The 14,241-nt window shown below is 34.6% G+C and overlaps 1 protein-coding gene across 1 annotated transcript; it reads right to left on the bottom strand.

The window, feature by feature from the left end:
- Positions 1-2,227: 2,227 nt before the first annotated feature.
- LOC108183642 (uncharacterized) lies at positions 2,228-12,005 on the bottom strand. The gene is made up of 3 exons (XM_087249158.2): positions 11,403-12,005; positions 10,807-10,956; positions 2,228-5,806 (listed from the first exon to the last, which is right to left on the bottom strand). The coding sequence occupies exons 2-3, from the start codon at positions 10,889-10,891 to the stop codon at positions 4,833-4,835; spliced, it is 1,059 nt and encodes a 352-aa protein (XP_087105284.1). The 5' UTR covers positions 10,892-10,956; positions 11,403-12,005; the 3' UTR covers positions 2,228-4,832.
- Between the last annotated feature and the right edge of the window lie 2,236 nt (positions 12,006-14,241).

Consider the following 14,241-nt stretch of genomic DNA (forward strand, 5'->3'; position numbering starts at 1 on the left):
AGCTCTTGGGTTATTCCATTGTAGCAACTCCAGACTAATAAAGGGACTAAGCTGAAAAGAAAATTAATGAATTTAGTCGGAATTTAAAGGTTTTTGCATCTGATTTCAATATTATTATTTTTTTGGAATTATAAGCTAAGCTTATTGTGCTGTAGGTTTTTGCTTCTACATTTTACCAACAGTAAACCGGAGCATTATTGAACAAAGAAACATACAAAAGAACCCTTCCTTTTCATTGATACAACCTTTATGCAAAAATCTCCAAAAATGAGCTCTCTACACTTTTGAGCGAACTCTGTTCATTTTCCTGGTGTGAAGCTGATTCTGTTAAATTGCTCCCTGTTCGCAAAGTACAGCACTGCAATTCTTGTCAGCTTCAAAAGCCTTTTGTAGCATGTATGACATCACAAACATTATTAGCTGAAAAACTATTTAAAACAATTAATACCTTTATGACCAAATAATTACAATGCAACCACCTATCGTAAGCCTAATGAGCACGTAAAATTATATAAGTATCAAATGCACATTTGTTTGTGTGTGTGTGTGTGAGTGAAAGACAGCATGTAGTAGTGTGTGTAAGAGAGAGAGCCAGTACATGTTTATGAGAAAGCATGTAGAAGTGTGTGTGTGAGAGGGAGGGCTTATCTCTGTGAGATGTCTATGTGTTTGTGTTGGCAACATTGTATCATTTACAGTCATGCTAAAAAAGTATTTCTGAATTGAATTGAGATAGAATGTAGGTGTATGTGAGAGAGAGCATGTACAAGAGTGAGTGTGTTAGTGAGAGTGTGTACAAGTGTGTGTGTGTGTGTGAGTGAGACTAGTTAGTTAGTGTTGTGCTGAAATTTGATATGTCCTGACAACTTGTCAGACCAAACAGTTATTTACTTTTTGGTTTTATTTATTTAATAAATGTATATGGTATTTAAGCAAAGTTTTAGGGGAACTGGATATAATTATAAAGAATAATATTTTGTACATAATATAATCAATTTTATTTTAAAATTTTATTTTAAATAATAATAGGCCTACACACACACACACACACACAGTATAAAAATTGAATATTAGGCATGTAATATACACCCAGTCTAAAGCATGAAGTTTCCAGAAGCACTCAAACTGCTCAAGGCTGGGCTAATGCTGAGGTTTCATCTTTGGGTAGAGACTCAATAATATCCATCTGCACAGTGTGACGTCACATTCGACCGGCGCGTGCGTGTGTGTGTGGCTTTTTTCTGTGTTAGTGGGCGAGGCCGCAGGTTTAAATCTCCCGGGTTTGCACACGCAACTACTTGTGTTTCGTAGATACGTCATCACAAAACACCTAATGACCCGTTATCAAGACGACTCATTTGAAGCACTATGAGTCGACTCTTTTATAGATGAATCAACAGTTTTAAACACTGTACACTTACAGATTTAAGCCTTAGCTGGATATTTCACTTCACTTAGAGCTGTTAAACACTACATGGAAGGGCATTTTCAAAAAAACCATAATATGGGCTCTTTAACAAAATAAATACACTATTTAAATAAAATAGAAATCAACAAGTAAAATAGAATAAACTGTAGAACTATTATGGTTATAAACTATATAAATACACACACATGTGAGGGTCCATCTATCAGTCCCATGACGGAACTAACAGCAAGGGTGAAGGTTAAATGCGTTGAAGCCTTTTAGCACATGTGAAAAGAAATATTTTTGTTTGTTATAATTTATTTTAATTTGTTTCTAGCTCTGAATTTTAATCTGACTCCAATTTATAATAATTTTAGATTTAGATTCATCTAATTCAAGCTGATTACCTTATAGGTTGTGATAAGGTCTAATTTAGATTGATTAACCTAATAAATCCTTATATTCCATTAATGTTTCATCGTTTACTCAAAGTCGCGTAGAGTCAGTATGCTGGCCAGTTTCATCTGCTCACGGACATATTTTCTCCAGTTCCGATTCTTAGCAGATAACCTAATTTCCTTTAAGTAATAATAGGCCGCCCCATGCTTGCTTATACTTAAAGAAAGTTTGATTCAGCCCCTAGATGATATCATACCCCTAGATTATATCATCATTGATTGTCAGAAATAAACAAGTCTCTAATGCTGTGCCCATGCTCCATCCATTAAGCCTAAATAGATGACTAATCCTGGTTGTAGGCTGCGGAAACGTCAGCCTCAACAATCTACTAGATTTAAATGATTTCAGGAGATATTAGAGTTAAACAAGAATTTTACATTTATTTGTCAGGAAAAGATTTTCCATTGCAGTTCACATAATTAAACAAAATAAGCCAATCAAGATTGTACAACATCAACTACTCAAAGATACATTGAAGAGTTAAAGAGGAATACCTGAACATGTAGAAACACATTGCAGCATATAAGTCCTGATGCAGAGCTCAGAGAATCACAACCTGCAATGGGGTATCCTGTCTACAAGATCACACGGACACTTCTGCACCCTTTGCCTAAATATTCAAATCATCATAAATTCAAGACAATAAAAGCTTCACCAAGACTCTTGCCTGGTCATGGGTTGATGCAAAGACAATTTTCCTTGTAGTGGAGCATCTGGCAAAGATCTTTTTAAAGTCAAAACCCAAATGAACTGAAATAAGGGAGATTGTAAAATATTACAGTAAAATTAAGACCACTTTAACAATCACACAGAGACATTTCAAATCACACCAAACATGAATATAAAGCCACAAGATACACTATATTAAAAACTTAAACATTCTGTGTGGAATGTGAGTGAGCTGCTCTGGTGGAGAAGGTAAAGTCCAGGGCAAAGAGGGGGGCTCAGGATGCATGATCGAGAAAACCTGAACAACTGCTTTTCTAGCTGATCTTCTTCTCACATTGGAAAGTTTATTGTTTTAGCGCCTGACCATTCTCATGGTCTTGTCTCGTGTGGAGTTCCATAACAGTTTGCAGATTTTAATATTATGAAGAGATTTAGCCATCCTTACAATATTATGTGCATATCTGATCTTAAACTGTAGTTCCACTGAACACTGCAACGAGAACCTCAGTCAATAATATTTATGTAAAACTGAATTTTTGTTGCATCATATAATCATATTTTAAACTTTTCATAAAATCATCAAACAATGTGTACCTAAAAAGCATTTTCTAAGAAATAAAAAAGTTCTGTCCTATTGTCACTAAGTTATTGTTACTTTTTTTCTACTTCATATGTGGTTTATATCTAGTATATATATATATATTGATTTGTCTATTTGCTGGCTTGCTATCAGAAAACAAACACTAAGCTAGGCGATAGATTAATTAAATTCTACAATTACAAGTGATTTGTAGTTTGTTCATTTATACTCCATTTTTTGTTTAATAATGTTTTTCTATGCAGACTTTATGTGTTGGTCTAATATTTGTATAAAGAAAGTTTGCATTTGCATTTACTCATTTAGCATCTTTTATCCTGCGACAACAACTAATGACAAAAGAAGAAACAGACTCAGCCTATTAAAGGTTCAGAGCTTGTGTTTTTGAATGCTTACAAACCTTAAACCAAGTCCAACAAGTAAAGCCACACAATGTTGTTTTAAAGCTTATTTAATTTTATTTATTTTTTTAAATGCACTGTTCTATTCTCAAGTCAAGTTGTTAAGCTCATTAGGCTCTGTGGCTTTTGTTTTTTATTTATAATATCTTTCACTTAAATTGCTGTTTCATAAAAACATCTACTGGGAAGAGTTGCCATATTTGATATAAAGATTTTATGGCACAAACGTGTTATTTAATTTTAAGCTTGTTTGTTTTTATTTATTAAAAAGCCTAGCTTGATGTGCACTATTTTGTTTTTCTTTTGCTTGTTTTATTGTCGTGATTTATAAAGTAATCTGATTTGTTATAAAAGCTTTTCTGGTAAAATAATAATAATAATAAAACAAAAAACAACAAATAAACAGTGTTTAAGTGTCTAATGCTGGCAGCATCATATGTTACAAAACTATTCACAAAGACTATTTGATTTATTAAATAACTCATCTCTTGTGCTTTCTTTCATGTTATGTGACAAAATGAATGAATGACTCGGATGAACTAAAAGATTCATTAATTCGCTCATGTGCACGATGTGTAGTGCGAGACAAGATTAGTTCATTTTTCGAGTCCTCTATCGAGTCATTCGTTCACCACATGAAAGACTACAGCCTAACATATGCATTTATATGCCAATCATATGCATTTAGAGCCAGAAAAAGAATTGATCTGTTCACCTCTCGAGTCCTCGGGTTTGAGTCATACGTTCATCACGGGCCAATCATATGCGTTTAGAGCCAAAAAAAAAAAAAAGAATTGATCTATTCACCTCTCGAGTCCTCCGGTTTGAGTTATTCTGTCACGTGATGAACGAACGACTCAACAACCAGAAGACTCGAAAGGTGAACTAATTATCATGGCTCCTATCGGCTCAGACTGTGTACATTGGTTAAGATTATATGTGACTGTCATTGTAACGTGAACGCACCACTGACATTAAAAGACATGAAGAGGTGAGCTGAGCAAACAGACAACAATGCCTATAGACAAAAGAGCAGGTAAACATTGAATTGTTATTTTCTTCTTCTTATAACCTATTTATGACTCATTTGTCGTGTGATGAACCGTCTGGGCTAGTTGTAGATGTGTTTGGAAGCAATTCGTAACATTTTAATAATATTTTGGCAAATTGAACCAAATGAACGAAATGACTCGAAAAAATATTTGTTCATCTCGATCAGTAAATAAAATGATCCGAACTTCCCATCACTATTGAGTATGCGAAATTCTGTTGTACGCCACTGCAAAAAGGGGCGGGATTAAACAAGATGATTAGACATGAATGGTTTCTCCCCAGTGTGGCTCATGATGTGTTGATTAAGGTGTGATGATTGGCTGAAACTCTTCCCACACTGAGTGCATGTGAATGGTTTCTCTCCACTGTGGATCCTAATGTGTCGATTAAGGTTTGATGAAAAGTTAAAACACTTCCCACACTGAGTGCATGTGAATGGTTTCTCTCCAGTGTGGATCCTCATGTGTTGATGAAGGCGTGATGAGCAGGTAAAACTCTTCCCACACTGAGTGCATGTGAATGGTTTCTCTCCAGTGTGGATTGTCATGTGTTGATAAAGGGTTGATGAGAAGTTAAAACTCTTCCCACACTGAACACATGAGAATGGTTTCTCTCCAGTGTGGTTCCTCATGTGTTTATAAAGGTTTGATGAGCGGTTAAAACTTTTTCCACACTGAGTGCATGTGAATGGTTTCTCTCCAGTGTGAATCCTCATATGTTGATAAAGAACTGATGAGCGGTTAAAACTTTTCCCACACTGAGTGCATGTGAATGGTTTCTCTCCAGTGTGGATCATCATGTGTTGATTAAGGTGTGATGATAGGCTGAATCTCTTCCCACACTGAGTGCATGTGAATGGTTTTTCTCCAGTGTGGATCATCATGTGTAGAGTAAGGGATGATGACTTCCTGAAACTCTTCCCACACTGAGTGCATGTGAATGGTTTCTCTCCAGTGTGGATCATCATGTGGTCATTAAGGTTTGATGATTGGCTGAAACTCTTCCCACACTGAGTGCATGTGAATGGTTTCTCTCCAGTGTGTATTTTCATGTGAATCTTAAGATTGTCTTTTCTTCCAAAACTCTTTCCACACTGAGTGCAGATGAAACGGTTCTTGTCTCTCCTTTTCAAAATACCATCAGTCTTTAAATAGGTTTTTTCCTCAATTTTGACATGATGTTCCTCCTCTTTACTGCCCTCATTCACTTCAATTAAGTCTAAAATAAATAAATAAAACAGTTTTCATTAAGTCTTAAAAACTCTCATTAAAAGCTGAAAAGTGAGAAGACACAGGAAATATTGGCTACACATTTTGATGCAAATTGATAAAATGTAAAAATAAATTGTTTAAATGTAAAATAAATCAGATCATATTGTGTTTGGTCCATTAACAGGTACACATTTATACAAAGTCTTGGATTTCATTACAGAGGTCCTAATTTATTTATTTATTTTACCTTTCTAAGATTAAGTTCATACATTGATTGTTTTAAAACATCTATTTCATAATACTTTAATATGAGGAATAAAACACTGCTTATTGTCAAAACTCATTCCTAGGAACTTTACCTTTTTCACAACTTGTATAGTTTCTCTATCTAAAAAAGCTCCTGATCTAAATGCATAGATCTTAGAAAAACAAAAATGCATGCAGTTTTTGACTTAGAAAAATTAAAACCATTTAAAACTGACCAGTCATATATTTTGTTTATACATATTTAAATTTGTCTCTTGATTGTATACATATTTTTCCTTTATAACAAATACATAAATCATCTACATATAAACTACAAAATATATTATTCCCATTAACATTTACAATATTATTAATTTTAATACTAAATAGTGTTACTGATAGTATACTTTCTTGGGGCACTCCTGATTCTCATATATGCTATATATGCTCACATATTCAGATAATATAGTTTTCATACGCACACGAAAAACTCTATTGAATAAAAAAAATTTGCAATAAAATTAGGCAAATTTCCTCAAACACCCATCTCATGAAAATCTTTTAAAATACCATACCTCCTGGTAGTGTCAAAGGCCTTTTCCGGCTATTGGTATAATAAAAGCTTCTTTCTAAAAGGCTGGTATTTCTCCTAATTTGCAGATATTATTAACCCGACAAGATGCAGAAATGCCATCTAAAAAGATGACCTGCTGTTTGTCCAGTCAGGGTCATTGACAACATAAATATACAAATTACAATGTTAACCTGGGGCTTGTGATTGTGAAACGTCTATTAATGAACATCAGGTATAGCATGAGCAGTGTGAAACGAGATTACAGATAATACAGGATTCTGTTTATCCAGTGTTAGAATGACGCAGAGTTAATAATTTCAAGCGTTAAAAGCTCTACAAACACTCAGCCTCAGCTCTCAGAATAAACAGAGCACAATGACAAACAGTGACATACATAAATTGTCAATCATATCATAGCAGTGACCTGATCTCATATGGTATTGTTTTAAAACTTACAATTATTGGAGAAATGACCAAGAATAATAAACAATAGAAAACAGTAAAACTCAAGGGCGAACTGGCCATAGGGAGACATAGGGACATTTCCCCTTGGTCTGACAGTCATCTGACCTGCTGCCACCAAGATTCTGGCCCGCTCCGCCCCCACTTATCATAAACATTGCGCTTAACTCCCCATACTTAATTTAGTAATAGGAAATTAATCCTTAACAAAGTATGAAAGTATAATTATTAAGCAAATTATAAATGTCGTTGTAAGTCAGGAATACAGCATATGTAGCTGCAGTTATAAACTGTTTAATAACGCTTATTAATTTAGAGTTAGTGCTAAACAGATAATGCTAAACAAATAATGAATTCAGTATTTGCTAATGCATAATAAATGGTTTATAGTGTGTAGTTATTATTGTAAAGTGTTACCAAATTATCTTTTGTCTTAGACCTGTCCTACCTCCCTGACTCTTTATCCCTCCTTTCTGCTTTATAGCCATGCTTAGTGAAAGTAACACCATTGTTATATTACATACACTTTACATAAACTATGCAAAACTCGCTGTGTGCTGACACTTCTGCACAAAAGGCTGTTAATTCGGTTTCATGGCGCATGAGCGACGCTTATTTTTTCGGCGTGCATGCAGACAACCGGGATTTACACAGGAGCATGTGTGAGCTGCTGGTTTTCTGTACACATGTATCAGTTTGCTTTCACAAGCGATGTTTCAGTTGCACATTGAGAATAACAAACTCGCACGTGCAAAAAATGCCAAATGTAAATGGCCCCTAATGTCTTTATTTTGAAATTGCCACTCTTAATGAATACATTTGCATAAAGTAATCGTATCTAAATGCTTTCACTAGGGGACATTTTTTTTGCCGCCCCCAGGAAAATCCCACCCTGGGCGATCGCCCACATTACCCATGCCTAAATCCGCCACTGGTATTGCTAAACGTTATTGTTCCACTATTATTTGTTTGTTTGTTTTGTCTCATGTCGTCCCATCACATCATATAGTTCAGAATACTGTACAATGTTTTATAATGATTAATTATTTTAGTGTCAATTTCATTCAGCGTGTTTAAAATTGGGGCATCCATGTTTTCTGACATACCTTAAACCAGGGTCTCTGCAGGTTTCACCAAGTTAAATTTAAGACTTTAATGACCATTATGAATGAAATTTTAGACTCATAAAAGACTAAAGAATTTTTCAAATGGCCCAGATTTTGTATTTGTCCTATCAAAAAATATATTATAATAAAAAATATATATTATATTAATATTTTGGATATTTCTTAGTAAAAGATTTTAAATGTGTAAAAAAGCAAGCTCTACTTGTATCCACACACATTTTTTCCAAAATAAACTTTCTTTAAAATAAAAAAAAAAATTACAAATGTTTTAAAAACTATAACAAATTAAATCTATGCACAACAATCTGTCCAGGTCGATGTCCTCAGCAGTAAATACATGGAGCACGTTTAAACAAATCATATTGTAAGGAAAATACTTAATCCATTATGATAAATAGACTTAAAATGACCTTTTTGAATAAAAAAAGTTTAAAGTTTTATTGAGATGGATTGTTGGTGATTGTATAGGTTTTGGCCAGACTGGTAAACACAATATGAACAAAGGAAAATGAAGACTTGTTTAAAAAAGGTTTAAGACCTACAACACAATTTTAGTAAATTTAAGACTTTTAAGGCCTAAAAATTTGATTTTGGAATTTGAGACATTTTAAGACTCCGTGGAAACCCTGTTTAAACACAATAGCCCTGGTAATTAGTTATTATGATAATGATGTAATTCTAATTCAGATACTATCTGTGAGAACTAGTAACAACTAGAAACAAGTTTAATCCCATGAGGTTAATTAAAAAAGGGGAATTGGGATCAATGGGACATATGCAAGTGGAAAGTACTAAGCAAACACTATCACTGCAACACTGTGAGAATACTGAAGGTCAAATATCGTCAGCTCAGTTAAAGAGCCTATATTATGGGTTTTTGAAAATTCCCCTCCATGTAGTGTGTAACATAGCTCTAAGTGAAGTGAAGTATCCAGCTAAGGCTTAAATCTGTAAGAATACAGTGTCTAAAACGGTTGATTCATCTATAAAAGAGTCGACTCATAGTGCTTCAAACGAGTCGCCTTGATACCGATTCATTAGGTGTTTCGCCATGACGTACGAACGAAACCAAGTTATTCACGTGCACGCGCAAACCCGGGAGATTTCAAACCTGAGGCCCCGCCCTCTGACGCAGAAACCCAGAGACACACACACACACAAACATGCCGGTGGATTGAAGTCACACTGCAGATGGATATATTGAGTCTCTACCCAAAGATGAAACCTCAGCATTATAGCCAAGCAGTTGGAAACTACTGGAAACTTCTGGAAACTACATGCTACAAAGAATACTTCATCAGCATTTGTTAAAGGAAGGATCAGTAAAGAGTAACTGATGGACGTCAGGATGGATTTTTCTTCCTCCATTTCTCAAGTGTAAGTACGTGCGATTAAAGTTGCCTCGTTGACTCTAGCTTGCAAATGTATTTAGTTGTGATTTGTTACTTGTAACCGTGTGTACTGTATCAGGTTAACTGGCTATATTCTCTTATCGCGTGCAAAGTCACGTTAAAAACGCGACGCGTGCTGCGTTAACGGAGCTCCGTGGACGAGGAGTAGTGTGTGTGTCTGTGTGTGCGCGCGCTGTCTTCCGGAGGTGGGGGTGTGTGTGTGTGTGTGTGTGTGTGCGCGCGTTGTCGTCCGGAGCAGGGTTAAGTGCGTGTGTGTGTGTGTGTGCAATATGCGTGTGTGTCTGTGAAAAGAGCAGAGTGAGAAGCTAGGAGATCCCTCAACTGTTTTTGGAGTTTTTGCTCAATAATATAGTTAGTTGTCTGTATTTTCAAGTCCATAGTCTGTATTTACATTGACCCACTGGCAGCTAAAATCCACGCCTACACTATCGAGCGTGTATGAACTGTGATTACTTTTATATTGCTGATTAGCTGTTTGGCTTTTCACTCTGACTGAAGGCAGTCGACCAATCGCAACAGACTGTCATTGGTCCAATCAGCGCAGATTAGCTTCGCGCTAAGGAGGGGTTTGGGAACAAACGAATCACTGGACGATTCATACAGGAGTCGCTGGGATAATTAGGTAAAAATAAATGCAGATTATAAGACCACGAAAGTGTTTTTTGACCTTGCATGCATATTAAACTGTTGTTGGAGACCCTTACAACAAAGATATAACCCTATTTCATGTATAATATGGGCTCTTTAAACGCTTTTAATTTATGGTTTTAGTTTATTTTATATAGTGCCAGTGTTCAAGGAAGCTTTACAAACAGTAGTAGAACAAGAAAAAGCAATAACCTTAAGAAGGTAGAGAAAATGGGAGATTAATAATACATAAAATAATGACAAAAGACACGAGAACAAGTGACGAAAGAAACTCATTCCTGTCTTTCAATAATAATAATAATAATAATAATTCGTTACATTTATATAGCGCTTTTCTGGGCACACAAAGCGCTTTACACAATGGGGGGGGAATCTCCTCATCCACCATCCGGCACTAGCTGCAATGAGTGCTTATGTGCATTTAGGAGAACTAGGCAGCACACTCAGGGCTGCAAGATGGATTTAATTTAGTATTCTTATTATTAAAATATATCTGAATGAGGATCAAATGAGTTGGTGTTTGAGAATGAAAACCAACCTGTTTGTTCCTGCAAATCTTCCTGTTTGACTGTGAATGTTTCTTCAATCTTCACATCTTCACTCTCCTCTTTAATAAACGCCATCTTTATAACAGTGTGGACATCAGTCGCTTCAGCAGGAGTTTTTCTCTGCGTTTGGACACTTTATCCTGTTTAAAATGAACAAAACAATAACAAAATGTCCTGTTTAAAATAAATAAAACACTGAACAAAAACAAGATAATTTCAACACTTGCTTCAACAGTTTGTTTATATGAGTCATTAACAAACAGAAATTATGTAAGTCTGAGCAAGCAACAAAAGCCACAAATCAGCCGATGTAGGTATGTTCTTAATTGTTTAGTTTGTTTGATTTATTTTATTGTCTGCACAGCAACGTTGTAGCACTTATTTGCACAAGACAAGAATTTCCTCTCGGGACAAATAAAGTTTATCCTATCTTATTCAAACAATAGACCTTACAGTGAGTAAAATAGTAGTTCTTTGTATAAAGGGTTAAAATAATATTGTCAACAGCAGGTTCATCTAACATTAAATGAACACACTGAAATTTTAATCAGTTGGTTTACATCTGTGTACAAGCTTTAAAACAAACCTTTCTCCAGTTGAATCACAGTGTGGGAGCGGCGCAGCCTTATGACGTCACACCACCATGCCACAATAAAAGTCTTTTTTTGTTTAGCTTTTTCCCCCTACTCACTCTTAATTATGAGTCATGACTTATCGATACATTTCTCCCTCATTTTCCACTTTATAATTTATCTGCTTTTTGTTTTGTATTTGTAATGAATGGGGAAACATCAAATTTTTATATAAATTTATATACGTAATAGGTTGAAACTTATTTGGGCTACAGTCCATTTGTCAGGATAAAATCAATATTTATAACCAAACCAAACAAACAAACACATAACCAAATAGTTGTAAAAAAGCTTTTAAAAATGACTGAAAAACTTAATACACTGTTGAACAATGCATCCACACATATTTACATTTTATAATGTTAGCATTCAGATATTATTTGAGTGTAAATTCAGAATGTGCAACTCATCTTTCCAGTCTTCAATGAAGAAGTGGGATGAGAAATGGCCTCAGTCGGTTTTTCTTTGTAGGTTGTTGTTGGTAATAATCTCAATGTAGGAACCAACAATCATAGTTTGTCCTCCAAAGTTGTTCTCTTATAGCTAAATAAGCCAATGAAGTTTCTGTTAAGAACGCAGAATATATAGATGCAACCCTGCTGACCTACTTGATCTGGCATGTGATTGGTTAATACTCAATTGGCCCCCATTAATGCTGGTATAAAGATGCAAATGAGCAGTGGGCAACAGTGAAGACTCAAAACACATTACTGCAGAGGATGGGAAGTTTAGCAGCTATACGAACCATAGCTTTAAAGAGAAATAAAGATGTATTGGGAAAATAAGTTGACTTTTGATGGAAGCTTTTTTTATTTTGGCTGCTGCATTTTATAGTTAAATGGGTGGTCCACTGCAATATCATATTTTAAACTTTAGTTGATGTGTAATGTAGCTGTGTGAACATAAACAACATCTCTGAATGTAAAAAAGTTAAAAGTTCAATGCAAAGTGAGACCTTAAACAGCCGAAATACAGAACTTGATTTTAACTTGCACTGGGAAAAAATGTTTTAGAAAAAGCCACAATAAAAAAAGCAAACAGCAGTTTACACCGAGGGAAAAAAGTTTTAAATTTTTAAAAATAAAATTATATTATAATGAATTGAAATCATATATTGTATGCATTTGGGTCAGTTTTAATGCATTAATGAAGGCTATTTAAAGCTGGACCGACCGACGCAATAAACATGTATGTCGCGTTTGTTTAATTTATTATGCACGCGAAAACTTATTCTAAACCAAATTTGTTGCCGGATTCTTTTTATGGGAACGAGAGATAAAGTGCTTATGAAGTGCTCTGTCGGCCTCTGGTGGTTAACTGATGCAGAGCCGACGTCTGGGTCTGGGAGACACATTACTGTGGAGGATGAGAGGTTCAGTTGCTTTACAAACCAGTTTTTACAGAGAAATAATGTTGTATTGGGAAAATAAGTTGACTTTAGCCATCTTCATTTGTTTTGTTGCTGTTGTTTTATAAGACTATTGATTGAAGCTTTTTTTTATTGTGGCTGCTGCATTTTGTAGTTAATGTTGATACACCTATGTTGAGGTATTTTGATTTGAAACACATTTTCATTTTTTTTCCCAAGCCTGGTTAAAAGGTAATGCAAGAGTTATGTGTTGTTTTTGTAGAAGTTTCTCAGAGTTGCTTGGCTGAAGTCTTTGTGTAAAGATGCAAATGAGCATTGAAAACTCAATCCATACCGATGTCTCAATACACACAACTACATTCACTTATATAATAGTTATAGAATATGTATACTATTATACTGTGATATATTATCATTGGTTGAAAGAAACAATTTATAAACTTCACATTGAGGTTTTATTTGTGTTAAGTTCAGTCAATATATTGACATGAGCTAACTATTAGCAGAGTTTTAGTCATTTATTTATTACTGAACTTGTTCTTTATGTGAGTTTAGACTCCTTTATTTATCTTAAAGCACATGCAGCTTATTACTGGCTTCTGGAAGACTGTAAACACTTTATGTTTATAAATTGTAACTATCAAAATGTAACTTGTTTCTGTGCCAATTTTGTTTTCTTTCCTTTGTTTTTTAGTTGAACAGAACATGTGTAAGCAGCTCAGCTTTCCCGAAATCCTCTTATTCACCTGGTATGTATTAAAGATGTTTTTCTCTCTATTTATTACTTGTGTTTGTGCACACAAAATATGCATAGACATTCACAGAAGCATATATAAGATACTCTGACAAAACCTTTTCCTTTTAACACAGTAAAGCGATCACATACTGTGATGCATCTAAATATTTATAATTAAAAAATAATTACATCACTAGTAAATTTATTGTATAGGCAGTTTATACAGAATAATTCAACGACAAGAGTTAACTTTCATATCTACACAATCCAGAACTTTTAGTGTGATTAACCTTATTTTTTTCACTATGGTGTATTTACAGTGGTGCACATAACATAAAACAACAACTGTACTTACTCTTGTAACTTGTTTGCAACAATGAATTTTAAATATCTGCGTCACATAGTCATTTAAATAAATGGATCATCATTGTGTGCAATTATCTTTAGTAATAGCTGCCTGATCATTAACTGAATAGGACCGTTTAACATATAAGAAACCCGTTGACAGGTATAGCTGTTCATGCCAATACCAACTTGATAGACTATTACATGAACATATTACATGAACAGGACCTGCCTAACATCTCTTAAGACAAATAAGCATAGAGTCTATAACAATACATGCTTGATTGCCCAGATCAATACAGTCGCTACATCTGAATGGTGCTTTTTCACACATTTTAAAAAT

Source organism: Danio rerio, chromosome 4 (assembly GCF_052040795.2).
Source record: "Danio rerio strain M-AB ecotype USA chromosome 4, GRCz13ab, whole genome shotgun sequence".
Classification (NCBI taxonomy): domain Eukaryota; kingdom Metazoa; phylum Chordata; class Actinopteri; order Cypriniformes; family Danionidae; genus Danio; species Danio rerio.

Bases quoted from the DNA above. Each gene is read 5' to 3' on its own strand.
- LOC108183642 (XM_087249158.2), bottom strand. From the start codon at position 10,891: ATGGCGTTTATTAAAGAGGAGAGTGAAGATGTGAAGATTGAAGAAACA. The intron at 5,807-10,806 runs GTTGGTTTTCAT...TATTTATTTTAG, and splicing joins AGATTTGCAGGAACAAACAG to ACTTAATTGAAGTGAATGAG.